Source organism: Aspergillus ambiguus (assembly GCF_047715705.1).
Source record: "Aspergillus ambiguus strain CBS 117.58 unplaced genomic scaffold BDV59scaffold_9, whole genome shotgun sequence".
Lineage (NCBI taxonomy): Eukaryota > Fungi > Ascomycota > Eurotiomycetes > Eurotiales > Aspergillaceae > Aspergillus > Aspergillus ambiguus.
The window spans coordinates 724,286-750,913 of NW_027395522.1; the positions used below are offsets into that span (position 1 = coordinate 724,286).

Genomic DNA, 26,628 nt, shown 5'->3' on the forward strand with positions numbered 1-26,628 from the left:
GTTTGTACTTTACGTTGTGTCGTGGAGTTCTGTAAGATCTTGTTCTCAGGGTTGTTCAAAGAAGTCCAATGCGACATACTTCTATGTTGTGTGGGCCTGGAGAAACAGGCATTAATACACGTGACCCAGCACGTTTTTACCATAACTTCTCATGTTGTTTACTTGTTCACTGATTTTTATTTTGTATAGTATGGTCAACTTCTATTATCATGCGGCAGGTGGTTCGAATTCATATAGGTTTGCCTTGTTTCATTATATTGAAATGTTCTACATGATGTGGCTATTTTTGAGTCACCTGGACGGCACGGCACAGCTTTAACTTGCCAAGAAAGGTCGATTTCTCTACTTGAACAAACATCTTAACACTAGTCCTTGGCAAGGACGTAGATTTCAGTACTTGAAACCCTATAGTCGAGTATATTACAAGCCTGTGCGTGAGCGCGTACTTGAAAGATGAAGTACAACATTCACCAACTCACTGGGGAAGCCCGAAGATGACTTGATTGACGGCAGGCAACACCATTCTCGCCCAATAATAGTGCGTAAGAGATGGGAGTGGGGTAGCCAGCCCTAATGGGCGACCTTAGTCCCTACAAGTGTCAATAATGGAACCATCCCTATGCTTGGCGTCATGTCGACTTTGTCCTTTCAATGTCTAACGCTGGGCCCCAGCCACATGTCATGACCGAGGCGAGCTGTTCCAACGATTAGCCCTCTTGGCATTCTTCATCCCATCCCAGAACCGGTCGAAGGCCGATCTACTGAATTCCATAGGCCCTGAAAAGCGACACAGTGTTGCACGGCAGTGAGACACAGCGCTTACTCAACTGTATACATACCTAGTTTACATGTAGGCAATCCCGGGTCCAATCATCCTGCAAAGGTGGAGTCTGTCCTTCCCTTTTATTGCAAGGCCAAGAAAAGCCAGCCCCAATACTGCATCTACCAACAGGGCTGATGGCTTAGTATTCCTTCTGCCTGGCGAAGCTCCTTTCCCCCTATATAATCCCCCAAACTTCTGATATGTAAACGCAAGCTATTATTCTACGGAATCCACGTCCCACACCATGTCTTATCAGCAACCTCCCCAAGGATAGTAAGTTGTCCTGGATTTATCGCTCGATTCATGCTGAGAGAAAAGCTATCCTCCTCCTGGAGGCCAGTACCCGCCTCCTCAACAGCCTTATCCGATGCAATACCAACAACCGCCGCCGCCACCAGAGGAAAAGAAGTCTGATCACGGCTGCTTGACTACCTGGTTGATAATACCCGGTCTCTGTGCCCCTGACTGTGACTGACTGTGTCTAGTTTGATAACACTGTGCTGTTGCTTTTTGTGCGAGGAATGTTGTGAGACTTGTGTCGAATGCGCTGACACGTGTTGTTGCTGTTAATCCCTGCGTCGGTGAATTTCGGGTAATGACAAGGGAAACTTTGGTATGCCTTAGGGCAATATAGGATCTTGCTCAGCTGGACACTTGATCCTTTGAATAATAATAATTTTCACTGTTTATTCAAGCGAGATTGATCTTGTGACGCCAGAGTAATAGCTGTATGGCATGCTTAGCGGCTCATCTACGACACCTACAACCTCGTCCTCTTAACGTAGAACGATATTAAGCCCACAGCGTCCTTCGGAGAATTGCCTGAGATAGTATATCAAAATTTTACGCATGTAGCTAATTTATACATCGACCCCTCCTACCATAAATCAGTCATTAGTTTACTATCGAGACGCGTCGTTGGGTCCAGTAACATGGCAATTTCGGGACCACGCCAATTTTCGAATAAACTGGGTCACTTCTCATTAATATTCAATATGTCAAGAAAGGTGGCGGGCCGGGGTGGTAATATTGAATATTAAGATCGATTATGATAACGAACCTACCAATCAGGTAGATGATCAAGCGGTGAGACGCTGTACTCCGTACGGAAAGGTACGTAAAGGCAGCCAGGGGGTGCGCTAGATCCAAAAAGCAATATAGTGCTTCAGGCATAGAGACAAAATTCAATGGCAGGGGATGGTCAGAATCGAAATTCGCACCGAGTTCCTCATCGTGAAGTAACAGTATTCAGCTCCTCCCGATGGACTGTCACCCAAACATATCCAAATAACGGGCTACATATGTGAGCGAGGTTCAGATAAACCTCTAGAACAAGATTTGAACAGAACTGATTATTTCCTACTCACTAAGCCAAGCCTGCTAGTCTATGGGTAAAAATGGTATGCCTAATTTGTTGTATAATTTGAAAACGGTTGATAGCAGTCATCTGGAGCAACACTGGCCATGGCGATCTACTCCGATAATGGTGTGTTTATTCTGTTATATCAAAACGGCAGAGTAAACACTTATGTTTGAGGTAAATAGTACCCAATCACTGATATGGGTCAAACTCGTTAACGAAGACTCCCCTGGGCTTTTTAAGAGAACTCTTTCCCCGTTTTAAGAACATTCCATCTCCCTTCATACCGAGAATACCGCAATTGTCTCGATTCCAGACCACCTTTCCCCGGAGGAGAGTGTATCGAGGCCAATTGGTGAACTTGATACCTTCAAATGGGGTGTAATCGATGTCGTGATGCAGCATGGAGTTCTTCAATTTGAATGGACTCATGGTTGTCCCTTTGCCTTTGGCTATGACTTGCTCAGTGGTAGGATAAAAAATCACCAAATCCGCATCGAAACCAGGAGCAATGGTTCCTTTAGTAGACCCAAGCCCATACAGCTTGGCTGGATTGGAGCTGGTCAGCTCAACAAATTTTTGAATTGACAGACGGCCTGACAGGACACCATCGCAGAAAAGGCTTGGGATCCGGGTCTCGAGCCCTGGAAGACCATTTGGGATCTTTGTGAAAGTAGACATTCCAGCTTTCTTGCCCAGCGGATGGTCGAATCTAGAGTTGTCAGCAAGGGATCTATCTGGCAATCCACAGGACGTCTTCTTACTTCGACGGAGCATGATCGCTAGAGACGACGGTAAATGTATTATTCACCAGGCCATCCCACATAGCCTGCAGATCCATTGGGTCTTCACGTAAGGCTGGTGAGCATACACATTTAGCCCCTTGGAAGTCTTCGCCTCTCAGTTTTTCACTGGTAAATCGCAAGTAATGGGGACATGTTTCAGCCATCACTGGTAGAAGATGTGTCTGTGCTTGTCGGACGTGGGAGGCGGCGGCCTTGGATGACATATGCACAATCAGGATGGGAACATCGGCCAGCTGAGACAATGAGATGGCCCGGTATGTCGCTTCATCCTCCGCTATGTTAGGTCGGGCGAGTGCGTGAGTATACGGCTCTGTACGGCCACGAGCCTCCAGCTTTTCAATCATCCATTCTATCATATCGGAGTTTTCGGCATGGACCATTGTGGTCATCCCCAGTCGTCGTGTGGCCTCGAATACGTCCAGCAACTCGCGGTCGCGGAGGCGCATGGGTTGGTACGTCATGTAGAGCTTCACCGAAGTAATTCCATCCTGCACCATTACCGGCAACTCTTCATTTAATACGGTCGCGGTTGGATTGGTGAGGATGAGGTGGAACCCATAGTCCGTATAGGCTTGTCCCGCGGCACGGGAGTGATATTCTTTGACCACCGGAAATAAACTATCGTCGGTACGCTTCTGGCTTGCAAATGCGAGGACCGTAGTAGTTCCACCAGCAATGGCTGATCGAGTCCCTGATTCCCATGTATCGCCGGTCGGACTGTTGTCTTGTTGCAAGTGGACATGACCATCAACACCTCCGGGACAGACATAGGCCCCTTCGGCATCGAGAGTAGGGGCGGTTGGGAAGAGAGCAGTCAGGTTCTGTCCAAGCAAGACCACTTTTCCATCAGAAATTGCGATGTCTTGGTCTGGCAGAACGTCTGCGGCGGTTGCCTGTTATTATTAGCCTCGGTTTTGACGGAGACGAGAGATGCGTACAATTGTCGCGTTGGTGACAATCAGTTCGATGCTGCTAGTAATCTTCATAATGGCAAAACTCCGATACAAAACTTTCGCGGATCTGAATCTTCATAATGGATACACTGGTGATCTCTCTCCATATTAATCAACCCCCTCACGGTTATCAGCCATCGGCCAACCCCGATAAAGAACGACGCGTGACTCGGGTTGAGAGATAACCAAATCTCGCTAAAGGATGCGATACGGCCGAATCACCGAGGACTCCAGTTTCTATTAGTTCATAGTTGGTCAATCAGGATTCTGTATTCTGATCAGTTGTCGGAAATATCTCCGGCACGATAACATTTCTCATAAATATAGACCAGCCTACGGCCTTCTAATAGTTGACAAGTTTAAGCTCCCCTCATCCTCTCTCTCAGACCACATTTTTATACAAGACATGGCACGGACAATCCGCATTGCTGCGGCTCAGATGGGCACAACCAACTCGTGGGATAAACGAGAGGATACTGTTCAACGCATGCTGGCATTATTGAAGGAGGCCGCCGACAAGGGAGCACAGGTCGTCCTCTTTCCTGAAACTAGCTTTACTACTTTCTTTCCTCGATACCTGATTCTGGATGAGAAAGAACTGGAGGCTTGGTTTGAACATGGAGACATCTGCACTAATCCGAACACAAAGGCACTTTTTGACCTTGCCCATGAGCGACATGTTGATATAAGTGTCGGGTTTGCCGAAAGTACAGATGATGGAGAGCACTATAACACGTGCGTGTACTACCACGCAGCAACAGGGTCTATTCTTTCGAAATACCGTAAGATCCATCTCCCAGGGGATGCTGAGCCCTTACCAGACCCTACTGCCGTGAATCAACTTGAAAAGCGGTATTTCAAACCTGGAAATCTGGGATTCAAGGCCTTTCGCGTCCCCGGGCTTGTTCCAGACTGTGAAATGGACCCTATAATGGGTATGATGATCTGCAATGACCGTCGGTGGGCAGAAAGTTGGCGGGTCCTGGGGTTACAGGGCGTCGAAGTTGTTCTTTGCGGATACAACACGAACGGATTTGCACCGCAATTCTGGGGGCTTTCGGCTGATATGGATGCTAAGGAGGCGGAGGAGATGTCACTTTTTCACCATCGCCTAGTGATGCAGTGCCATTCATACACGAACGCCACATTCTCCGTTTCCGCGGCTCGTTGCGGTCTAGATGATGGAAAGTACCCATTAATCGCAGGATCCATGATTGTCGACCCGGAGGGTCGAATCCTGGCAGAAAGCAAGACGGTTGCAGATGAGGTTGTCATTGCCGACTGTGACCTGCTTCTCTGCCGTCCGGGAAAACAGAGAACCTTTGACTTTGCTCGTCATCGTCGAGTCGAGCATTACGGACGGATTGTTTCACAGACTGGTGTTATCGAACCTCCGTCGAAGACAGGACCTGAATATGCGGTGCTTGGTGAACGTTCCAACGACGCCCACAGCTCAGTCCCTCTGCACAGAAAGTATCGGATCCTTCTAGTCAATCCCAACTCATCGAATTTCATGACCGACAAATGCTTGAAGATGGTGACGTCTACTCTACCGGCCGATGTGGAAGTTCACGGATTCACTGCCTCGGCTCCAGCCCCAACAGCCGTCGAGGGTCACTTGGATGGAGTGTTGAGTGCGGCTGCCGCTGCACGGGATATTATTCCTCTTTCTGACCGATATGACGCCTTCCTTATTGCCTGCTACAGCGATCATCCATTGACCCGGGCGTTGAGGGAGGAGTTGACGGCTCCGGTGATCGGGATTATGGAAGCAAGCTTGTATACTGCGAGAATGGTAGGGAACCGCTTTGGTATTATGGCAACATCTCAACGGTCGCAGGTTATGCATACTGATGCGGTTCGAAATTATGGTCTTGATAATTTCTGTGTCGGTGTCAAGAGCTGTGGTCTAGGTGTGCTTGAGCTTGACGGCAAAGATGAGGAGGTGGTGATAAAAAATATGTGCCGCGTGGCCTGTGAGCTTGTGAATGAAGGAGCCGATACGCTGACTCTCGGCTGCGCTGGCATGACGATGTTGAAGTCTGCAGTAGAGGCCGCCGTGGGAAATGACATTCAGGTGATTGATGGTGTTATCGCCGGCGTTCATCACCTGGTCGGTATTCTCCGAACTGGCTGTCGCACCGCGAAGAAAGGTGTCTACACAAGTTCTCGTGTTACCAGAGTCGCCCGCAAGCAAGAATATGTATAAATTCAAAGTGTATGTTGGTATGAGAAGAGCTGCTGCAGCATGTTCCCGGAGCCGCATTTCTTCACGGGAATGACTAGAAATAATTTGAGAGGATGAATCTTCCCTTATACATACTGTCGAACGACTACAGGGTAGGCTGCTGCAATTATGACGAAGTAAAGATAAATCGGTAGTTTTCGTGAAACGCCTTAGACGGATTCCTCCTTCACTGACACAGGCACAGACTTGCTATCCAATGGCTGCTCCACTCCTTCCAGCACCTCCACCTCCTGCTCATCCACAGGGAAGGGGCTGATCTTGAAGAGCAACCAGTATACCACACTAGAAACTACTATTCCAACCAGCCAGCTAAGGGAGTACAAGTAACTTGCACCCATCTGTATCCCGCCCTGGCCACATACGGCGGCCAGTCCCGGCATGTTCGGGACGATGCCACAGATAAACGCGAGAAATGCGCGTACATTGAATCCAGCAGTGAAACTATGCGTGCCGTGTTCATATAGTGATCGTACTCTGAGCTTGCGTTTCCGACAGACCCAGTAGTCAGTGATAATAACTCCGGTCAATGACCCGAGGAATAGGGAATAGCCTCCGAGAAATGACGAAAACGAAGCGGCTCTGGGATTGTTATCAACTGATATAGCTGGAAAGATGGGCCACGTACGAGTTCTGAATATACCATGGCATCGAAAGAATACTCAAAAAGGCGCAAATGAATGCCCCTCGTCGCGTATCGATGTACTTCGGAAACCATAGTGAGATATCGTTTGAAAATGAAACACTGTTTGCTGAGATGTTGGTCCCCACACACGCGAGAAACCAGCAAAATGCGGTGAAAAACTGGGCCGCTCTATTATCCCAGAGAAGAGCAACTTCCAGGGGGTTCCATGTTCTCTTATCATAGATAATTTCGGCGGCACTAGTGACAGTAGCTCCCAGGACACCACAGAGGGACACCAGTATAACCAGCCCAACCGGTTGCGTCCAAAAAATTTCCCGCGGCTTCTTGGCGTATCGAGTAAAGTCAGGCATATCTATACGTGTTATGAAATGGGCCAAATGCCTCTTCTAGCGGTGACACTTACTGAGAGCTAGAGTCGCCTTGGGCCCGATAGTGCTTGTGATACACTGGAAGAAGACCACTACCACTGGAGTACCGTCGCTAATAGCGCTTGGCTTCGAAAATATGGGACCGAATCCGTGGGCTAAATTGTCAGCGCCTCGACAGAATATAACTTGGCATAAATTGATACGTACCAGCGGCCACGGCCCAGCTGAACAGAATTATGCCGAAAATTGGCATGATACACATCTTAACTATAAAGAGATAACGCAAACTGGAAACTTTCATGTACAACAGGGGAAGTTGTATAATAATGGCGAGGAAGAAGCAGAGAAGCTCCGACGAGGTTGCTGGAGTACTGCCGGGTAATTTGTTGGGAAAATACTGGAATGACGGCCATATCGCGATGATCATGACGGCAACACATTGGCCAGCCTGATAGGTCTGTGTACCGAACCAGATAATGGCGACAATACCGCGGACTTGGGGGATTAGCATTTATGGACGATCAGGAGAAAGAATCGAGGCCTACCAAATACCGCGAACAGACTGCCCCGTAAACCATAGCTCGCTCGGGTCAGAATGGGGAAATTCACGCCGTAGATGCCGCCCACATAACTGACAAAATCAGTCTATATTACATAGTCGAGGTTATACATAGCATACCCATCCAGAATCACGGGGACGCAGACTAGGATATGTCCGATGATCACGGCAGCAATCGCGAGGCCAGCATTCAGCCCTTTACTGACTGATGTGGAAGTTACTGAAAGCGGAGCAGGTTAGTCATTATGAAGTAGCTAAGAACATGAATTACCAACCTTGGTACATGCTGATGCTAAATGCCTCGGCAATCCAGAAACCCGTCAAGGATGGCCATCTCCAAGTCCGCTCGGGCGAACCCTGTGGCACTGGATCCAGGTCTGCATTGGACCCTATGCCACGCGATAGCGAAGCATCTCCTGCTTTCACCTGCAATCGTTTCCGAAGTTCCATAATAAAAAGGTGGAGTGAATGGAGCTAACACACCTGCAGTTGATGTCCTTTTTATCTCTCATCATCTGCGAGTATCTTATCAACGCCACGGAAACATATCCATGCTAGCCGGGGTTTGTATCGCCCATCCTTGGCCTGATAAGACCTCCTGATCGGCCGACAGGAGTCTGGCCCGTTATCCCCACATAATTCCAGTAGGAAGTTGCCTTGTTGGAGGAGATGGGATTTCTCTATCTTTTCAAATTCCGCCATTCCATGCCTGGGAGGCTTTTAGGACCTATACAAACCTAAATGCTAATAGGAAGCATATTATCTTGGGCCAGGGTTTAAGGTTTTAACATCTAGTAGATCTCTCCCTAACAACTTGACTGAGACTGTACCGCAATATATAGCCAACAAACGATGAGTAGATAGATGCTACCATTGCCACAGTCGTTTATTGAGTCTACTAACATCAGAATCCAGATCTGCAAGAACAGCCTCACCATTGAGAACAGGAAAAAACCGGTCATTCTCTAAGTGCTATCTATTTCACTTGTAATGCGAGCACCTGAGAATTCCCCGTTCGGGTTAGTTTTCCCGCTTTCGGCACGGTTGCTGCGTACGCCGTCCGGTAACACCGTCCTCGACCAAACATTTCTATACGGTTAGTTTAGCCGGCCAGGACCATCACCCCAATGTTCTCTGACGAGTGCAACGTTGGTACATCGCACCTTGTTCTTTCCCCTCACCATTAACCTGTAGCACAGTTCTTTTGCCTCTGGTGTAACTTATTTTCTTTCTCCCGCGTCTCTCCCACCCCCAACCCCCGAAACGCACCACCTCGAAATTCATCTCAATCCGCATGTTTACCCCTTGACTTGTGTGTAATCAGAACGAGTATCATATGCACGCCGTTTGGAGCCCAATCCACCGTCGATCCAGATTAGCTTTCAAGTCCAACTTCGAGTTCAGCTTTCCTGCAATTCCCTCACTACTCGATCATTCCCAGGGCATTCCAATGACGCTCGGATGAAGTAATGTTACCTCTTCGGTGGCTGACCTTGACATCGCGACGTACTATATTCACCTTTGCCAAAAAGTCGCTCCGGCGAGGGCCGCCTACCGCGAAGCCTCCAATTCCTCAGCAGGAACCTGTCGACGAGGAGCTCTGCCCAGGCTACAATTCGGCAAGTTTTTACCCAGCAAATCCTGGGGAGGTACTGGCAGAGAGGTTTCAACTACTTGTCAAAATTGGCTGGGGATCACAATCTACTGTATGGCTCGCCCGAGATATATCAAGGTAGCTACCCGCGTCCGTAAATGTGCTTTCATGCTTCATTTGACTACAGACAAACTGACCATGGTCTGCCCAATTAAGACTTAGATGGCAATCTGAGCGAACTGTGGCCCTCAAAATAATTAACAGTAACAATGCTGATGATGCTCGACACGAAAAGGAGATTGAAAGCCATATCACACAGCAAAGTCCAGAACGCCGTGGCCGCGTGATCCTACGAACATGTCTAGATGGCATCGAAGTAACTGGCCCGGAAGGAAAGCACATGTGCCTCGTGTACGAACCAATGAGAGAGCCTATCTGGATTTTTCAGAGGCGTTTTGTTGATCGCAAGATTCCCTTACCCATTGCGAAAGCCTACATCTACTTTCTCCTTGCTGGTCTTGATTATCTTCACTCAGAGTGCAAAGTTGTTCATAGTGGTAAGTTGTTTTCGCAAATTACCTCTGCATGAAATATAAATACCTAATCAACCTTTTAGATCTGAAGCTAGGTAACATCCTCATGAGCTTCGAAAACGAAAATATTCTTATAAACCTCATAAAACGACAACAGCAAATGCAATATAACATTGACGGCAAGAGTGGTCGAACTATCTACCGCTGCCATAACGATTTTGGTGCTCTTAACGGGCGAGATATGAAGTATGTGATTCCCAAAATAGCCGATTTCGGGCTCGCAACAAGACTCGACAAGTCGGATACTCGAGATGAGGTGGTAGGAAAGCAACTTGGCATTTATCCTATCCAACCAGACTTTTACCGTGCTCCAGAGATAATCCTTGGCTGCGGTTGGGATTTCAAAGCGGATATTTGGAACTTTGGTGTGTTGGTAAGTACCCTGCGACTATTCATTTCCCTGTTGGTTACAATCAGTGTTTTGACCTTGATGCTAACAATCCTGTTCGGCAAGTTGTGGAATATCCTTGGGAGCCAGGAGTTGTTCCAACAGGTACATGATATGATGCAGATGGCAAATACGACGCAAGGTCACATCTCGCAGAAATGATTGCTCTACTTGGCCCACCTCCCAAGGCATTGCTCGCGAAATCAAAGACTATGTCAGAGCACAACTGGTCCCAGCCTGTCGCAAATGATACTGGCAAACTGTGCAGTAATGCTCGAGAATTCTTTGACGGTCCATTCTTTGACGCAGAAGGTGGGTTGATCAACTATTCCATACGGCAATACCTGACGTACTGACTATTTTAGATGAATTCATCTATAATGGATTGATACCGTCTCGAAGATTAGAGGATACAACTCCATTCCTCGAACAGGAAGATCGAGAAGCATTTTTATCTTTTGTTCGGCAAATGCTTGATTGGCTCCCGGAGAAGAGAAAAACAGCTCATGAACTGATGGATCATCGGTTCCTCAAACTTGGTCGTTGATCAACTGTACAGTTCACTTTGAATAATGAAGCACGTCCAGGGATGTAGCAAGCCTCCGGTTAATTGTACAAGGTCTACGTTGCTGATCAGAATGTGCTAGCACATATTTGCATGCAGTGAAGGTTTGCTGCAATGTTCGTTGAGCAGTCATCAGTTGAGAATTTGTCTGCTCGCGAGCATGATGTTGAGGTGATAACAGTTTAAGAAGGAGTAATGGTCTATATGTATACCTTGTTTCGTCTTCCCCGGCGATCATTTCTATATTCTTGCGACCCATGGTCTACTGCCCACCCAATAGTATGGGCACGCTACAACTCCTCATTTTCAATGGCTTGCCCAGAGATTCTACATTCTCGATCAATGGCGCCACCGAGGCCACCAGCCTTGCCGTAGGTGCTGTCTCTCTTCCGGTTGCTCTTCGCGAATTTCTGACCATCCCCGGCGGCTACTAAATGATCTCTCACGCAGACCGCTTATCGACATGCTCTCAGAGAACGGATCCAATTCTGCGTGTGCATCAACAAGGGTGAAGAAGGCTCAGTGGCTGAGACCATGCCGGAGGAGTGCATGTTTGGGAAGAAGGCTTGCCGAAAAAGGCATAATATAGTATATGCTCCGTCTCACCTCCAGCTATGATCCTGTGTTTGTCGAATCGATTGGAAAGGTGATACGCTACGGAAATTCAGGATGATGGATACCGACCAATGACAGCTCATCAGGTCATGTGGAGATAAGGAGTTGAAATTCCGTCATTGTTTATTTTCACAGGACGTTGAGACACTGAGAATGCCAGAGTACTGAGCTGCAGTATTCTGGGCATCCGCTTTGGGGGGGAATTCTTTCTATAATGCTATCAATCACTACTAAAACCTCTTGTGACCATCCTTGCTGCAAATTGAATATACAAAGCTATACAACCGTGCTGTTGTGCTTTAAATCTTTGACTTGCCCAGTTTCTTCGCCTCCGCCTGGTAAAGTTTCACCAGCTGTCTCACAGACAAGTCGAGCAGAACATCTTCGGATCCACCGGGGATACGAGCACCGGGAACCTCCCGATAAATAGCTGTATGAGTCAGCATTGATATGCAATTGAGAGGAACGAATTCGCATACCTTCAACCAATTCCCCCTGTCCGCTTTGCGTAAAGCCAGCACCACCGAAAAGAAGCACCGCACACTGGGCACACTCGTTCAGAACCATGGCAGCCTTAGCCTTGGCCATGGCAGTGACGCCTCCCAGCTGACGGTCAGCTTCTTCCTTGCTGAGATGACACATCTGGTAGAGTAGTTGCTCCATGAAAGCCCACATGGTCTCCAGTTCCGCACCAGCCTTTGCCAAACGATGACGCACAACAGGCTGATCCATCAGGCTCTTTCCGAAAGCCTCACGCTTGAGGCAATAAGCGAAGGCTGTTGCCAGAGCCACACGAGCTTGCCGAGTCACCCCGACAGCAATGGTAAGCCGTTCGTGGTTGAAGTTGGTCATAATGAGGCGCATGCCCTCGCCCTCGCGACCGATGAGGTTCTCCACCGGGACCTTCACGTCGTCCAGCTCGATATATGTAGTGCCACCAGTCTTCTGACCAGATACGGTGAGACGGCGCATGCTGACTCCTGGATACCCTTTCAGAGGGACCAACAGCACGGACAGGCCCGCGGCACCAGGACCGCCAGTGCGGACGGCCATGGTCGCATAGTCGGACCAGATACCGTTGGTGATCCTATTACCTGATTAGTGACGTATACCACTTGCTGGCTGATGTCAAAACAGGCTTACCATTTCTTCTCGCCATTGACAATGTAATGCTTGCCGTCGGGGGACTTGACAGCGGTCGTCGTGATGTTGGCAACATCCGAGCCAGCACCTGGTTCGGTGATAGCGATGCATGCGCGCTTCTTGCCAGTGAGAAGGTCGGGGAGGTAGCGCTCCTGCAATTGTGGGCTACCAAACTTGATGATTGGAGGAAGACCGTAGCAAAATCCGGGGTTAATACCAGCGGCGCTGGAAAGGCCGGAACGGGCCATCTGGAGGCTACAGTCAGGCACTGGGGTGATACAATGTCCGTGGGAGGTTGAAAGATTGGCCTACCTCGTCCATGTAGATTCCGGTGTGTAGATAATCCCAGTCCTCGACCTTCACTCCCAAAATATCATGGATGCCCAGGCGCTTCAACCAATTGATAGGCAGAGGGGCAGGCAAGTTGGGGACCAGCATGTTATGTTCGCAAAACTTCTGGAAGACAGAGTCAGGGACCATTCCCTGTTTCTCATACTCCTGCGCATTGCTGAGAAGGTGCTCCCAGACGAAAGCGCGACAGCGCTTCTGGAATTGGCGGTGGGAATCGGAATAGTAGGGGGAGGGGAGACCGCGGAGGTACGGGGGTTCGGAGAAGGGGACCGGGTTGGCTTCGTTGGTGGCCATGGTGATTGTTCGATCAGACGGGGTGGCAGTGAACGACAGAGGATATAAGGTAGCACTCAGCAATCTTGAGGCTATATCATGGTATTTATTAAGTGATGGACTACAGGCACGGAGCTCTGCTGGTGATGGTGTCTCCCCGCATGAACCACTTTTGGACCGAGGGTGACGGGCCGAGGCAATAATTGGGCTGTCGTCCAATCACATGGATTGTGGAGCCAGTAATATTGATTAAAATTTCGATTAAAAATAATGGGGATCCCATACTCCGTAGAAAAGTTGGAGAAAGACGGCGTTGATGTGCCCGGCTTCTTATGAGGACCTTGTTTGTACGTAGCATATAGGCGGTTTCTTATGGGTTGATTAGAGTCATATGAGCCACATTTGACCAAAACTGCTTTCTTCCGACCATTTTTATCTATCTTCTTCTGTGATCATACCGAGATCCGTTCTACCTGCGCCGCCGATGAACGATCTGGCTGCCCGGTACGGCATCGGTCGGAGCTTGGTTAGCACTAAGGTAATCTCTGGTACCGGACAGGATTATACTCCTGCCACTGGAAGTCTAGAAGACGATTGGTTCTTTTGGATTCTCGGGATGGTATATGTATGGACAAGCCGTCTAATTGCTGGCTAGGTATCATCGGCCCGTGGAACGAAATTCATTGATCTAACCTGGAACATACCGGCCATGTGTTCAATCCTGCTCTGGATGTATGGGTTCAATTTAAACCCGTTCTGCGCAACCACACCTCTTTTGCCACCTTTTTTCCCATCTATTCCAGACCAAGCATATCAATACCGCTTCTGCGAAAGTGATAACTAACAGAAGTCTCCAAATGAAGATACGGCCGACCGCATGGAATCGCTTAAATGCATTTTCACGGTGGTTCTTGATCGACATATCAAGCAATCCCGCTGAATAGATATTTATGCTGAGGGATCGCTTTGTTGATGATATGAACTATACCAAGTCACGGGCACAAGGCCATGATATTCGCAACATCGACACCCGCGCCCAGCATACTGTGGGAACAAGACGATGGATAAATCTCAGCCTGATGTGTTACATATCCAGGTTTGTCCTGGCTGTCCACGGCATTCCTTATGGGCCCCGCAACAACCGAGGTTCAAAGGCGGGGTCTGGGAGAACTTAAAGATGTCTGCTCTGTCGTATCTGACAGGTTCTACAACCATCATCAACTCCCAGACTATATATCCAACATGCAGGCTGTGGTTTTCAAAGGTCCCTTGCAAGTTGCTCTGGAGGAGCGGCCCATTCCGCAGATCCAGGATCCCACCGAAGTGTTGGTCAAGGTGCGGTATACAGCGCTCTGTGGGAGGTATGAAAATCTATTCAAGTCCCATTGTGCCAGCTAATGGAAATCAGTGAATTACATGTATTCCGCGGGCACCAACCATCTGGGACTGGCTTTGTTATGGGCCATGAGTTCACCGGAGAAATTGTCGAAACTGGAGCGGACGTGAAGAAATTCGCCAAGGGCGATCGCGTCGTTTCTCCATTCACGCTCAGCTGCGGGGAATGTTTTTACTGTCGTCGCAAGTGCTCATCTCGCTGTGCTAAGGGCAAGCTCTACGGAACTGTCATCCTTGATGGAGGGCAAGCCGAGTACGTACGGGTACCAAACGCGGATTCCACACTAGTCGTCGCCCCTGCAGCCGTGGATGAGAAGAAACTGGTGCTGATGGCGGATATATTTCCTACGGGGTATTTTGCTGCAAGGAATGGTTTCAAGGAAATGGATGTGACTACAATCCAGGAGAGTACGGTGGTATTATTCGGATGCGGCCCCGTGGGCATTTGTGCTCTTGTTAGTGCCTTAGAGTACAAACCAAAACATCTTATCGCCGTTGATAGTGTATCTTCACGGCTGGATCTGGCGAAAAGACTGGGTGCGGAGCCTTGGAATTTCCAGACCGATGCTGAAGGGCTTCGGAAACGGGTGAAGGAGTTGACAGAGGGGCGTGGCGCAGATGTCGCGATCGAAGTGGTCGGGCACAGCGATGCCCTGCGTATGGCATTCGACATTATGCGTCCATGGGGTCGCATTTCCAGCGTTGGGGTTCATAACGCTGAGATTCCCATCGGGGGCAATGAAGCTTATGGGAAGAATCTCCAGCTTCAGATGGGACGCTGTCCAGTTCGCAGTATGTACTCTCCAGAAATTCAAACTTCATCGACTAACAATGTATTCCAGGTATTTTTGAAGATGCGCTTGAATTGCTGGTCAAGAAGCAGGACACGCTGGAGTAAGTCTAGTTATTCGCACCACGAGAAGCAGGAACTGACAGCATGTAGCTTTATGGTCCAGGATATTCGGCCATTATCTCAGGCAGTCCAGGCGTACGATGATTTCAACCAGATGAAGTCACAGAAGATTATCTTTGAACCGGGCAAGTGAGTGGTTGACTGTGCTATGTGTCGCATATGATACGCCAGATCTCCAAGAATACTGCATCTGTGAGAAGTACCAGATCTACGGCTACCGGCACGAGGCATGTGTGATGTCGCTTAGTACTGAATCAACTGTATTACTTCTAGCAAGCTATCTCAGAAGAGTTTCCTTTTAATTCCAGGCGCATCTTAACTCGTTGTAGAACCTCTCTCCTATTTATGCTCTGTACCATTCTGACCTGGCCGGGGGAAATGATCGAGCACAACTTCCTTTCCTGTTATTGCGAAATTCGCAGTGGGGTAGCTCTTCCCAACATCAACCTGCAGCTGGTACTGTCCAGGGTAAAGTACCATGTCGCCATTGTTTGATGTTCTCGCTACTGCGCCAACGGTAACTCTAATATCGGCAAACTTGATCTCTCCGGGTCGGATCGCCTTTACACGCTGGTATCCAACTAGGGTCTTGATCGGGTATGGCTTGGGGCCGGCGTCGGTAGTTGTTAAGAAGACGAGAGCCACATAATCTGAAGTGACCTTTCCTGTATTGTGAATTCGGAGGGAGAAGGTCTCGAAGGTAGTATTCTCGGCGATGCTCGCACCAGAAAGTTGACGCATCATAGACGCAGTGTTGTACGGTCCATACTTCTTCGATTTCCACGAGACATCGAAAGTGGTATAATGGTTCCCATATCCAAATGGAAGAACGGCCTTATCATACCAACGATAAGTTCTTCCCGGGGTCTTGGGACCAGGTCGCAGATTCATGTCGGTCATCGGGACCAGGTCCACATAGTCTGCCGGATATTGCGTGACTGGAAGACGCCCTGCGGGTGCAGTCTTGCCTGTCAAGATGTCAAAGACAGCAGCTCCTCCAGCCTGGCTAGGATAGCCCGCCCACAGCAGTCCATTGACTCCACTGTTCGACAGGATGGAGGAATCATCCACCTGGCCACCTCCGAATTGAACGACAACAAGGGGCTTCTTCAATTCAGATAGCTGTTCAATCAGATCGAGCTGGTTCCCAGGCCATGCGATGCTTTCGCGATCATGAGCCTCTGCTTCCACATCATTGTCAATACCTCCAGCATAGATTATAATGTCAGAACTCCGAGCAACATCGAGTGCTTGTCCGAATCCTGACGAGCTATTCGAGTCGATACCGGTGCCGGGGGCAAACCTGGCATTGTACCCGTGTTGGGATGCCCCCCACAACATTGTTCGGATATATGGGGCGGTTCCTTCATAATTCCCCTGCATTTGTTTTGTGGCGTTCGCATAGGGTCCAACAATTGCGACGGTACCGTTTCTTTTCAACGGAAGAGTGCCATCGTTCTTAAGGAGCACAATGCCCTCCACCGCTGCCGTATGGGCCAATCGCTCTGCATAAGGAGTAGAGACATCATCCCAGCCAATTGAACGGTACGGCTGATCATCCGCTGGGTCGAAATATCCCAGCTTTACCAGGGAGGAGTACAAACGCGTCAATGCACGATCCAGGGTACCATTTCCTAGTAGTCCTTGCATGGTGGCGGATCCAAGAAACTGTGGGAAGACCGTCCCACAATCAAGATCAGTACCGGCATTCAGCGCAACAGCGGCGGCGTGGGCACCATCGCTGACATAGCGATGATCCTTATAGATATTGTCGATGGCACCACAATCGCTCGTCACCCAGTGACCGACATCCTCCCACTGCCAATGGTCACGAAGAAGGGTTTGCAGCAACCATGGGTCAGCGCACGTAGGGATACCATTGACTGCATTGTAGCTACACATCACCGCGTCGACTTTTGCATCCCGTGTGCACGTCTTGAAAGGGGGCAGATAATATTCTGCCAGATCTTGATCAGAAATGACCGCATTGAAAGCGTATCGCTCGTTCCCCTCCCAGTCTTCCAAATCATATCCCGCAAAGTGCTTGCAGGTTGCAACTATCCGAGGGTTCTCCGGGCCGATGCCACCTTGGAGCCCGTCTATTAAATGATAGACATACTGCGACGTATGAAACGGGTCCTCTCCAGGAGTCTCCTGGCCGCGGCCCCATCTTGGATCACGGTAGGGATTGATGTTCGGTGTCCAGTAATCCAATCCTGCATGTCCGGCATTACCATAGGCTCTACCCTCGGTTCCGACGACCGTTGCGATTCGCTTCACCAGATCATCATCAAATGTGGCGCCTAGCACAATCGGGCTTGGAAATGATGTAGCATAACTGAAGTTGCCACTGTCCGAGAAATGGACTCCTGGGGATCCCGCCACCCCATGCAACGCTTCGCTCCACCAGTTGTAAGCCGGCAATCCCAGGCGCGGCACTCCCGGAGCCTCATACTGCGTGTTATTTATCTTCTCCTCCAGTGTCATCGCTGCCACAAGGGCGGCAGCTCGAGAGACTGGATCCAGAGCTGTGTCACACACTGCATTTTTGCTTAGCGGCCCAGCTTCGCAGTCCGGGAAGGGACTTTGCGCGAGAACTAGGTGCGTCACGGACGCGACTAAGCCCAGAGTACCCACGACACGACGCATGTTAGAAGGAGATAACGTTCATTCGAAAGGATATTGTCCTTTTCGTGAAGGAGCAGTTGCCACCAAACGACCTTTTAAATCAGTCACCATGATAGCCATCCGATTGGGATCTGCACATATTCAGCCAGAAAAGCCTCTGCTCCGGTGGAGTGCGGAGAAATAATACATTTTCATGAAACGACCGGTGGTCTTCCTCTGTTAAAAGGCATTTCATGTTAAAAGGCATTTCACCATGTCGGATTGCCCCAATCGAACCAATTGTCAGTCGAGCTACAGGGGTTGTATTAGGCTGAACCGGCTTGATGCGGGGATGGCGTGCAGATCAGGATTTCGAAATCCAGTGCAAACATACGTACCTACTGGGATGCCGTCATGGACAGTACCTGTTGATCTTGCTGCAATGTAATCATTATTATCATGTATCGGTTAATTCTAGCGAGTAAGAATGACAGATCCACGTAAGGGGAATGTTGGTTACTCCACTCAACCTCCTACCGTCGGCATTGATTTAGCCAAATCACTCATCCGACCCATCCTTCACCCTAACAACTCCCCCAATAACATTCTGATAGAAACTACCATCCGGTCCTATCGCTCCTGGCTGGTAGTCATCATTATACGTACCGCCGGCTCCGGTCCGCAGCCGCCAGACCTCCTTTCCGGTCTCCCAATCCACAGCAACAACATACCAAGTGTACTGGCCATACTTGGTCGGTTCCACGTTCTGCGTGTAGCCATACACCAGGCCAGTCTTCGTGCTTAGAACGGGGACAGACTGAATTCGAAGGTCGGGGATCTCCCAGGCAACTGCACATCCACTGCCGTCAGCGGCGACGTTAATCTTGATGATACCAGGCTCCATCTGGGTCAGGTTGTTGAAATCCCCATTGAGGCCGGTATCCACATAGTACAATGGGGGTGCATTGTAGTCGTTGCACAAAAATACCTCGTATGTATCACCCTGCTGATGCACTAACGGAGCAATGTCGATGTTACTCTTGCCAGGCTGGAAAACTGGAAGCTCGCAAACCGTCTGGGGAGCATCTGCCTGTTTCTCCTGATGATAAATGACCAGGTTGACCTGACCCATGGCATTGTCCGTGATAGCAACATACTGGTCTCCAAGCAAAGCAGGTGTGGCACCGGATCCCCGTGCGTAGGATCCCGGCTTCTGTACATCGCCCGCATCGTAAGGGATACTCCATAGTGTGGTGATGGAGTCGCCTTCACCGGGACCAAACACGTAGAAGTAGCCGTGTGCGTTCGCACCAGCCACATCTCCAGACGGGCCGGTGACGGCAAAAACGGTTGTTCCACTGATAGCAATGCCGTTCTCGACCATCTGGTTCTGGAAATGCTGGGCGTGGATGGTTCCATCCGGCTCAATGTATCCGAATGTGCTGGTGTTCTGCTGAGGGTCCCCGTGGCCACCTTGCGCACGAAGGCCGCCACTGCTGAACCAGAGATTCTGCTGGGTATCATACATAGCATTCATCAGAAGCTCCCCAGGGCCCAGGATTGAAGTCATGTTTTCCATCCTGGTGAGATCCAGGCTAATACCTCCGTCAGTCGTCAGCTGGACCACGTAAATCTGGCCTTCCTTGGACGTCACAACAATCTCATTCGTGTCCAAGAGAAGCTCCATGTAGGCCACATTCAAGGTCTGACCCTCTCTTTCGGGATACCACTCTGCCTGGATCTCCAGCGTCTCATCATCCACCGCGACTAGGCCCCATTGCAGTCCACTCAATCCGATCTTAGTATACCCGGCAACCAGCTGCCCACTCCGGGTCCACAACATGATATGCAACGATTCCAAAGCGGTCGTCAATTCCAGGTTCCTTCCCAGGGGACCTGCATAGTCGATAGTTCCTGTATTGCCTCCATCCTGGTGCATATTGAATGCCTCGGGCCGATAAATATGCTTGGCATCCAAGGGCTTTGCAGCGGCGGCGCTGCCGATGAATTTCTCTCCGATTGGGATTTGGAGGCCAGGGATCGGAAGGGGCCCCTGTTGAGATGTCAGCTGTATCCCAATATAAGAGAAAGTGATATAGCCTGGAAGGGTATCTTCATACACCCCGTTTCTCGTAGGCTTGGCTGGAGTCCATGGCGGGCAATGCGACCGTAGTCGCTGCCATCAGACAGAAGAGACCCTTGAGATACATCGTCGCAAACCAACCTCAGTTGCTGCTCACCGAGTTCCGTGCTAATCACCCCATCGCGGTTGACGATTTGTTGGATATATAACATCGTGATCAACCCCCCGGCCTGCTTGGATCTATTCTCCTCTACCCGAAGGAATCACGTCAACCGGCGTCAGTGCCGAGGATCAGCAAAGCATCCACCCGATAGAGACAATCCCCTGTCGCTCTTCTCTAAGCGAGCGTTCGCTTATGCATTATCGACATGGATCGCCCCGAGTATCCAATTGTTATAGGTTGTAGCTCTTCCGCCGTCCCTCTACGGAGAAGATTCCTGGACACAGCGATTGTCAGTATGCGTCAACATCCGAACGGCTCATGGTCACAATCAAACATAATCAAACGAGAGATTCTGCATGTGATCTGGCCTCGACCCCGAATCTCTGCAGAATCACGCCAGCTTGGTTAAACTAAGGGTCCCTGCATACGGCGTACTTCTCATTACTGTCGATCGACTTGGGCAACTTCTACGCCATACGGCTGCATGATTAGTTTTCGAATCAGGACGTGAAATTGTGCTGGACTAGCTACGACACGTGCTAACCACAATGAACTATCTTCACTTGCAGCAAATAGCCGAAAATCCTTGTAACCGCCTCCTCGCGCCACACATGAAAAGATCTTGATAACCTTCCAGGTACCAACGTAGAACCACCTCACTCCTTCGACAGAGCAGGACCCGGATGGTCTTCATGTCTTCCCAGACAGGCACGAAGGATACAAAGATCAGTACGACAGCAATCAGTGTGCCGCACACACCCACGCCTGCACTTTGGGTCGCGCTTGTCGAGAGTTGCAGCATCTCGGTTGAGCTCCATCTGCGCGTACGCGTTGAAAGCGTCTGGGAACTCGTTAGGACCGAGGTGAGGGCCGATGCAAACATCCATGAAGCAGGTATCTTTGGGACAGCACGGTCTGCTTCCAGGGCCCTTGCATTTACGGTTGCACGGACCGGCAGTGTCAGCAGGGATCGAGTTCGCAGGGTCGATGGTAACGTCGTCAGCGGTAGCCCCGTTGAGATCAAGGACGTCGACTTTGATGGCGGCGATAAGGTCATTGAGCTCTGCACCCACTGTCAGGGCAATTTAACTTCGCACGATGCTGTGTGGATGGCTGCTTACCAGTAACGTTGACGGCGAGGTCACTGCTGCGGTTGTCGGTCACAGTGCCTGCAGCCACCAAAATGACCAGGAGACAGAAGACAAGATAGAACTTCATCTTGGTTGGACAATGAAGCTCACGGTGACAGATAGCGGAGACTCAGCGCGATGTGTAGTACGGATGAAGAGAAGTGGGAAGACGACTGAGGTGGAAATGGTGAGGTTGAAAGAGAAGGAGGAGGGGAGAGATCAACAGAGAGGTTTACATAGTCCGTGAAGGAGGAACACAAGCTGGTGAAGGCTGATTCACTCGAAAGTGCTCCTGCGTGGGCGTATTCACTCATTATCGAAGTGAAGATGACCTCCGTGCCCTGACATATTCTGTACCAGACCATATGAATATAACTGTAGTCATGTCACATGTTCCTGTAAGTCATCTGTTGTGTATAAAATCAATATTCAAGGAAGGTTTCAAGATCTTTCAAACATATGGGCGTGCAGTTGAATATACTTATAGATCTGAGACCCAATGAATTACAAGGTTCGATGGCGAAGGGAAAGAGCCGATCCACAATAACTGCCTGGGGATAGCATCAGAGTGGTTCAAAGGTTCAAAGGTGACTTGAGACCTGAGTAGTTTGGTGTGGCCTAGGCAGCTGAATAAGAAAGTCGAAGACAAGCAGTGTGATGTTGGTGCAGTCAGTTCTGGATGAATCCGGAAGAACCCAAGGAAAGCAATCTGATGGACCTGATGGTCGCAGGACGGAAATACGTCGGCCTGTTCCAGCGTCCTGGCGGCACTGGCATAGGCCATGGTGACATATTGCATTATCCCGAGATGGAATTGCAAATGGGCGACCACTGACGAGAGAGTGAACGCCATCCCATCCCAGCCATTATGGCGTGGAAATGATGGCAGATGGTATACAATGGCGCGATGCTGTGCGGGGTTGACAGCAAGACCAGGCCTGTCTCCAGCATATAAAGGCACATCCGGTAGAGTCGATACAGTCGTGTATATTGTCTCTACGACTAATACTACAGTACCAGCAAGTCTACAATCCTACATCTGCTCAGTGGAATACCCCATGGCTCCATCTCTCACTGCAAGCGCTCCGGTGGTCCCAGTGGTTGAGGACAGCCGTGCCCTCAAAGGCTTCCAGAAACAACCACTGAAACTCAGTGGCGTTCTGGATGGATATGAGTCTTTCGACGTGACTCCGGTCATTGGACGTGAATTCCCGACTGCGAGCCTGAAGGAATGGCTGCGTGCACCTAACTCTGACGAGCTTTTGCGGGATCTGGCCATCACAAGTGAGTGGCCCGAGTAGCCTTCTAGCCTACCAAGTTTACTCATCTCTGCCAGTCTCGCAGCGAGGAGTTGTCTTCTTCCGCAAGCAGGATGGGCTCGACGACGACCTACAGAAAGAGCTGGTGCAGAGACTGGGTCAACTGTCCGGCAAGCCAGCGACATCCGGGCTGCACATCCACCCGGTAGCCAACTCCGGTCGGGAGCACAGCGTCAAGGACGATGAGATCAGCGTGATTAGCTCGGAGCAACGGAAGACGTTGTACAAAGATCGGAATAGCCGCAAGCAGAGTGCACGCCGCGAGTGGCACAGCGACATCACGTTTGAGCCGATCCCCAGCGACTACACTCTGCTGCGGCTGACCCAGCTGCCCCGGACCGGCGGAGGTGAGTGCAAGCAGAACAAATCCAGGCCGTGGATGCTAAGAGAACGCGACAGATACTTTGTGGGCATCCGGATACGAGGTATACGACCGGATTTCGGAGCCCTACCAGAAATTCCTGGAGAGCCTGACAGCCACATATGCACAGCCGGGGTTCAACCGGGTGGCCAAGGAGAACGACTTTGAGATTTACACAGGACCACGGGGGGCGCCGGAGAATGTAGGGGACGACTTGCGGGCGGTGCATCCGGTCATCCGCACGAACCCAGTGACCGGATGGAAGAGCGTCTTTGCGGTGGGAACGCATGTCGAGAAGGTCAACGGCCTCACGGACGAGGAAAGCCGTCATCTGCTGGATTGGTTTGTGACATTGATTGTGGAAAACCACGATCTCCAAGTGCGTCTGCGATGGGAGAATCCAAATGACCTGGGTGAGTGATTGAGACGAGAAGAACAGATGGTTGGAGAGCTAACATCGCACACATCAGCGATCTGGGACAATCGCAGTGTGTACCATGCCGCGACATGGGACTATGCAGATCAGGGCCCACGGACCGGTCATCGCGCGGTGGGGTTGGGGGAACGGCCGTACTTGGATCCGGCGAGCACAAGCCGACGGGCAGCTTTGGAGGACGCGAATCGGGGTGAATGAAGTTGAAGAGAAGACAGAGATGGATAGTAAATTGTCACGTGATATGTCAACTGTGATGCAAACATACCAAACATAGTAGCTGCCAATTGCATAACTCCCATGTTAGTTAAGGCATAAATGCTGACTCACCCCGCCGGCATAACTCGGCTGCATGTGCATGTGATGTGATCTTCCTCGTCCCAACACCGAGCGTCCTCCATCTCCTCTCCTCTGTAATCGGAAATGCTTCTCTCTCTTCCCCTCCTGTCAACCCGGTCAGCCCTGTCCCGGAGGTGGCATTATGGATGAATCCACTGCCGACGCCATCGTCAATCGCGACGAGCCCATTCCTCTCATCAACCCTCAACAGGCTCATGTCAGTCAGTCCAAACCGAGGCCGACACTAGGCCACCAGCGGTCTCCTTCGCTGCAGGACCGGCTGTTTACAAAGTACATCTCCAATTGATTGTTTTTTCTTCTTCGGAACCTTTGCTTACATACCCAACAGACTTCTCGAACAGATCGTCCCCGCAGACAATGTCAACGAGACAGTCTCCGTCGGCGATAAGCCTGTCGCTGACCCTAAACGACCTGCTTTCAGTCTACCTCTGATGGCCAACAATTTCCGCAGATTCAATGCGAGGTAACGAACTCTTCATATCGATACTCTCACGGGCTACCACCTAATACTCGTTCAGAATCGGCGTGGTCTTTCACTTTCAGAACCAAGTCGAGCGGCTTCTGAGCTGGAAGAAGTCCTCCCATACCTTCTCCTTTCTTTTTGTCTACTCCTTCGTCTGTTTGGACCCGCATCTTCTCGTGGTCCTCCCGCTAGCATGCTTCCTACTCTTCGTGATGGTCCCCGCGTTCCTTGCCCGCCATCCCCCGCCCCCGTCTATCTCCAGCATCACCCCCTACTACTCTTACGAAGGCCCAGCTCTCGCGCCAGCAAAGACCATCAAACCCGCCTCGGAGACCTCGAAGGACTTCTTTCGTAATATGCGCGATCTCCAGAATTGCATGGCCGATTTCTCCGATCTTCACGATGCTATTATTGCCGTTTTCGCCCCGCTCACCAACTTTTCCAATGAGAACCTTTCCTCATCTATCTTCCTTCTCTGCATGTTTGTCACGGCTCTCTTGTTCATGACTGCCCACCTCCCTTGGAGATTCATTCTCTTAGTCGGTGGCAACGCCGTCATCCTCTCTAGCCACCCACGCCTGCGCGACCTCGTCCAGAATATCTCCCTCGACCTAGCCGGCGAATCCGCCCCCGACCAATTAGGCCTCCCATCCCCGTCGTCCACCATGTCGCTCATAAACTCAGTGGCCGATATTTCCCTTGACACCTACTCCGAAGAGCGGGAGGTCGAGATCTTTGAGATTCAGTACCGTTCGTTAGCCCCCCCTAACACCGAGTCGCAGTGGGACCACTTCCTTTTTGCCCCATTACCGTATGACCCGCTGTCGCCATCGCGCATCGCCGGCGATCGACCGAAGGGTTGCCGCTTTTTCGAGGACGTTCAGCCACCGCGCGGTTGGGCCTGGAAAAGCAAGAAGTGGGAGCTAGACCTGGACTGTCGCGAGTGGGTAGTAGAGCGCATGATCACCGGCGTCGGGTTCGAGGTTTCTAGCGCTGATGGCAACTCGGAGAGCGACGAGATCGGCGGCTGGGTATGGGACTTGCCATCGACTGCGCTAGCTAGCGATGAGATTGGCGTCGCGAATGCGCTGGGCTACTGGGATGTTGACGGAGAGTCGCGGCGGGCGCGTGCATCGCATGATTTCGAAGAGAAGAGGGGTACCGGCTCGAATATGATGGGGGAATGGAGGCGTCGACGCTGGGTTCGGGTCGTGCATAGGATTAGTGTAGTGGAGGGCGATAAAGAGCCGCCAGCAAACAACGAGCAGGACCGGTGATTTTACCTACGAATTCAGCATACGTTACGACTATATCTCATTGGTGCTTTCTATCGAAAGTCCTAAGATTGAGCGAGAATGACAACCCGTGAGTGGTAGCAATCGCACGTCTACCAGAGGGTCATCCAACATCTGATTGCGAGCCCGTTTCCGTTCCGCCCTCAGTAGTAACCATGAGGGAATCTTTACGTTTGTATACATTTTCTGCTGCGGAAGCAAAGCTACGATACACCATATCCATGCCACCAGGTGGATATACCTAGACTAGAACAGTGCTGGCCATTTGGCGCGACATTCTATGAAGGGCGAAGAGCAGACAAGATGGATGTTAGTTCAGATGGATGTTTGTGAACTAGCGTTAGAAGTGGCAGGAAGTACATAACTTTAAATTTACACATTCGCATTTAGCAGTCATCAAGATGTTGGACGCTGGTCCTCCTGATTATACGCACCGAATTCGCGGCGATAACGTACTTTACGCCTAGAATGTGAGGACCTGGGAAATCTAAACGGTCGCAGTTCCACCCGTAGTTTCCAGCGGCGAGCGGTGGTCTAGCGCTTACAGTGCTCCGCAGCTTGCTCTCTTGTAGAGAAGTCTCCAACCAATGTACCTACAAGGCCTGGGTGCCATTGTAGATGAAGATTCTGAGGCATGGAAGACCTATACATTGATAAACCCCTTGTAACTTGAGAGTACTCCGCGGCGGCATCGAAGGGTTATGCTCCATGCAGATGGAACGAGAGTCTGTCAAACTATGCATCTTCTTGTCACGCGTTGACCTGAAACGGTTGAGGTCATTATCTAGTTCTTGGAATGACAGTATCTATTACGCGACCAAAAT

The 26,628-nt window shown here is 50.2% G+C and overlaps 13 protein-coding genes across 13 annotated transcripts; 7 read left to right on the forward strand and 6 right to left on the reverse strand.

Annotated features, from left to right (window-relative positions):
- The first annotated feature begins 22 nt into the window (after positions 1-22).
- BDV59DRAFT_175281 (uncharacterized protein) lies at positions 23-434 on the forward strand. The gene has a single exon (XM_073689231.1). The coding sequence runs from the start codon at positions 152-154 to the stop codon at positions 317-319; it is 168 nt and encodes a 55-aa protein (XP_073549693.1). The 5' UTR covers positions 23-151; the 3' UTR covers positions 320-434.
- A 545-nt stretch (positions 435-979) lies between these two features.
- BDV59DRAFT_175282 (uncharacterized protein) lies at positions 980-1,853 on the forward strand. Its single transcript, XM_073689232.1, has 3 exons — positions 980-1,096; positions 1,142-1,258; positions 1,309-1,853. Exons 1-3 carry the CDS (start codon positions 1,068-1,070, stop codon positions 1,391-1,393), a joined length of 231 nt encoding a protein of 76 aa, XP_073549694.1. The 5' UTR covers positions 980-1,067; the 3' UTR covers positions 1,394-1,853.
- Positions 1,854-2,200: 347 nt separating this feature from the next.
- BDV59DRAFT_175283 (hydantoinase/dihydropyrimidinase family protein) lies at positions 2,201-4,076 on the reverse strand. The gene is made up of 3 exons (XM_073689233.1): positions 3,928-4,076; positions 2,948-3,882; positions 2,201-2,895 (listed from the first exon to the last, which is right to left on the reverse strand). The coding sequence occupies exons 1-3, from the start codon at positions 3,973-3,975 to the stop codon at positions 2,376-2,378; spliced, it is 1,503 nt and encodes a 500-aa protein (XP_073549695.1). The 5' UTR covers positions 3,976-4,076; the 3' UTR covers positions 2,201-2,375.
- A 99-nt stretch (positions 4,077-4,175) lies between these two features.
- Positions 4,176-6,254, forward strand: BDV59DRAFT_175285 (carbon-nitrogen hydrolase). The gene has a single exon (XM_073689234.1). The coding sequence runs from the start codon at positions 4,349-4,351 to the stop codon at positions 6,149-6,151; it is 1,803 nt and encodes a 600-aa protein (XP_073549696.1). The 5' UTR covers positions 4,176-4,348; the 3' UTR covers positions 6,152-6,254.
- A 37-nt stretch (positions 6,255-6,291) lies between these two features.
- Positions 6,292-8,227, reverse strand: BDV59DRAFT_175287 (nucleobase cation symporter-1 family protein). Its single transcript, XM_073689235.1, has 7 exons — positions 8,036-8,227; positions 7,881-7,980; positions 7,747-7,832; positions 7,409-7,696; positions 7,237-7,356; positions 6,816-7,185; positions 6,292-6,769 (listed from the first exon to the last, which is right to left on the reverse strand). Exons 1-7 carry the CDS (start codon positions 8,208-8,210, stop codon positions 6,340-6,342), a joined length of 1,569 nt encoding a protein of 522 aa, XP_073549697.1. The 5' UTR covers positions 8,211-8,227; the 3' UTR covers positions 6,292-6,339.
- A 720-nt stretch (positions 8,228-8,947) lies between these two features.
- Positions 8,948-11,257, forward strand: BDV59DRAFT_212175 (putative serine/threonine-protein kinase). Its single transcript, XM_073695973.1, has 6 exons — positions 8,948-9,492; positions 9,571-9,911; positions 9,971-10,320; positions 10,402-10,430; positions 10,478-10,647; positions 10,701-11,257. The coding sequence occupies exons 1-6, from the start codon at positions 9,230-9,232 to the stop codon at positions 10,880-10,882; spliced, it is 1,335 nt and encodes a 444-aa protein (XP_073549698.1). The 5' UTR covers positions 8,948-9,229; the 3' UTR covers positions 10,883-11,257.
- A 357-nt stretch (positions 11,258-11,614) lies between these two features.
- On the reverse strand, positions 11,615-13,420 carry BDV59DRAFT_175291 (acyl-CoA dehydrogenase family protein). The gene is made up of 4 exons (XM_073689236.1): positions 12,971-13,420; positions 12,659-12,906; positions 11,995-12,602; positions 11,615-11,945 (listed from the first exon to the last, which is right to left on the reverse strand). The coding sequence occupies exons 1-4, from the start codon at positions 13,301-13,303 to the stop codon at positions 11,815-11,817; spliced, it is 1,320 nt and encodes a 439-aa protein (XP_073549699.1). The 5' UTR covers positions 13,304-13,420; the 3' UTR covers positions 11,615-11,814.
- Positions 13,421-14,524: 1,104 nt separating this feature from the next.
- On the forward strand, positions 14,525-15,723 carry BDV59DRAFT_200714 (alcohol dehydrogenase family protein; the record flags this gene model as incomplete). The annotated part of the gene is made up of 4 exons (XM_073693644.1): positions 14,525-14,643; positions 14,691-15,469; positions 15,520-15,571; positions 15,621-15,723. 4 exons carry the CDS (start codon positions 14,525-14,527, stop codon positions 15,721-15,723), a joined length of 1,053 nt encoding a protein of 350 aa, XP_073549700.1.
- Positions 15,724-15,929: 206 nt separating this feature from the next.
- Positions 15,930-18,239, reverse strand: bxlB (putative beta-xylosidase; the record flags this gene model as incomplete). Its single annotated transcript, XM_073693645.1, has 1 exon — positions 15,930-18,239. The coding sequence occupies one exon, from the start codon at positions 18,237-18,239 to the stop codon at positions 15,930-15,932; it is 2,310 nt and encodes a 769-aa protein (XP_073549701.1).
- Positions 18,240-18,756: 517 nt separating this feature from the next.
- Positions 18,757-20,407, reverse strand: BDV59DRAFT_212179 (uncharacterized protein; the record flags this gene model as incomplete). The annotated part of the gene is made up of 2 exons (XM_073695974.1): positions 18,757-20,250; positions 20,318-20,407. The coding sequence occupies 2 exons, from the start codon at positions 20,405-20,407 to the stop codon at positions 18,757-18,759; spliced, it is 1,584 nt and encodes a 527-aa protein (XP_073549702.1).
- Positions 20,408-21,099: 692 nt separating this feature from the next.
- BDV59DRAFT_200717 (uncharacterized protein) lies at positions 21,100-21,661 on the reverse strand (the record flags this gene model as incomplete). Its single annotated transcript, XM_073693646.1, has 2 exons — positions 21,100-21,506; positions 21,565-21,661. The coding sequence occupies 2 exons, from the start codon at positions 21,659-21,661 to the stop codon at positions 21,100-21,102; spliced, it is 504 nt and encodes a 167-aa protein (XP_073549703.1).
- Positions 21,662-22,631: 970 nt separating this feature from the next.
- Positions 22,632-23,887, forward strand: BDV59DRAFT_192328 (TauD/TfdA dioxygenase family protein; the record flags this gene model as incomplete). Its single annotated transcript, XM_073692030.1, has 4 exons — positions 22,632-22,857; positions 22,910-23,239; positions 23,292-23,666; positions 23,703-23,887. The coding sequence occupies 4 exons, from the start codon at positions 22,632-22,634 to the stop codon at positions 23,885-23,887; spliced, it is 1,116 nt and encodes a 371-aa protein (XP_073549704.1).
- A 200-nt stretch (positions 23,888-24,087) lies between these two features.
- BDV59DRAFT_175294 (PEX28-32 family peroxisomal membrane protein) lies at positions 24,088-26,158 on the forward strand. The gene is made up of 3 exons (XM_073689237.1): positions 24,088-24,316; positions 24,375-24,509; positions 24,565-26,158. The coding sequence occupies exons 1-3, from the start codon at positions 24,168-24,170 to the stop codon at positions 25,784-25,786; spliced, it is 1,506 nt and encodes a 501-aa protein (XP_073549705.1). The 5' UTR covers positions 24,088-24,167; the 3' UTR covers positions 25,787-26,158.
- The last annotated feature ends 470 nt before the right edge of the window (positions 26,159-26,628 follow it).

Bases quoted from the DNA above. Each gene is read 5' to 3' on its own strand.
- BDV59DRAFT_175281 (XM_073689231.1), top strand. From the start codon at position 152: ATGTTGTTTACTTGTTCACTGATTTTTATTTTGTATAGTATGGTCAAC.
- BDV59DRAFT_175282 (XM_073689232.1), top strand. From the start codon at position 1,068: ATGTCTTATCAGCAACCTCCCCAAGGATA. The intron at 1,097-1,141 runs GTAAGTTGTCCT...CTGAGAGAAAAG, and splicing joins CAGCAACCTCCCCAAGGATA to CTATCCTCCTCCTGGAGGCC. The intron at 1,259-1,308 runs GTTGATAATACC...GACTGTGTCTAG, and splicing joins CACGGCTGCTTGACTACCTG to TTTGATAACACTGTGCTGTT.
- BDV59DRAFT_175283 (XM_073689233.1), bottom strand. From the start codon at position 3,975: ATGAAGATTACTAGCAGCATCGAACTGATTGTCACCAACGCGACAATT. The intron at 3,883-3,927 runs GTACGCATCTCT...TAATAATAACAG, and splicing joins TTGTCACCAACGCGACAATT to GCAACCGCCGCAGACGTTCT. The intron at 2,896-2,947 runs GTAAGAAGACGT...TGACAACTCTAG, and splicing joins AGCGATCATGCTCCGTCGAA to ATTCGACCATCCGCTGGGCA.
- BDV59DRAFT_175285 (XM_073689234.1), top strand. From the start codon at position 4,349: ATGGCACGGACAATCCGCATTGCTGCGGCTCAGATGGGCACAACCAAC.
- BDV59DRAFT_175287 (XM_073689235.1), bottom strand. From the start codon at position 8,210: ATGGAACTTCGGAAACGATTGCAGGTGAAAGCAGGAGATGCTTCGCTA. The intron at 7,981-8,035 runs GTTGGTAATTCA...CTCCGCTTTCAG, and splicing joins TAGCATCAGCATGTACCAAG to TAACTTCCACATCAGTCAGT. The intron at 7,186-7,236 runs GTAAGTGTCACC...TAACACGTATAG, and splicing joins CAAGGCGACTCTAGCTCTCA to ATATGCCTGACTTTACTCGA.
- BDV59DRAFT_212175 (XM_073695973.1), top strand. From the start codon at position 9,230: ATGTTACCTCTTCGGTGGCTGACCTTGACATCGCGACGTACTATATTC. The intron at 9,912-9,970 runs GTAAGTTGTTTT...TCAACCTTTTAG, and splicing joins GTGCAAAGTTGTTCATAGTG to ATCTGAAGCTAGGTAACATC. The intron at 10,321-10,401 runs GTAAGTACCCTG...CTGTTCGGCAAG, and splicing joins TTTGGAACTTTGGTGTGTTG to TTGTGGAATATCCTTGGGAG.
- BDV59DRAFT_175291 (XM_073689236.1), bottom strand. From the start codon at position 13,303: ATGGCCACCAACGAAGCCAACCCGGTCCCCTTCTCCGAACCCCCGTAC. The intron at 12,907-12,970 runs GTAGGCCAATCT...TGTAGCCTCCAG, and splicing joins CCGGAATCTACATGGACGAG to ATGGCCCGTTCCGGCCTTTC. The intron at 12,603-12,658 runs GTAAGCCTGTTT...ATCAGGTAATAG, and splicing joins GTCAATGGCGAGAAGAAATG to GATCACCAACGGTATCTGGT.
- BDV59DRAFT_175294 (XM_073689237.1), top strand. From the start codon at position 24,168: ATGGATGAATCCACTGCCGACGCCATCGTCAATCGCGACGAGCCCATT. The intron at 24,317-24,374 runs GTACATCTCCAA...CATACCCAACAG, and splicing joins CAGGACCGGCTGTTTACAAA to ACTTCTCGAACAGATCGTCC. The intron at 24,510-24,564 runs GTAACGAACTCT...ATACTCGTTCAG, and splicing joins TTCCGCAGATTCAATGCGAG to AATCGGCGTGGTCTTTCACT.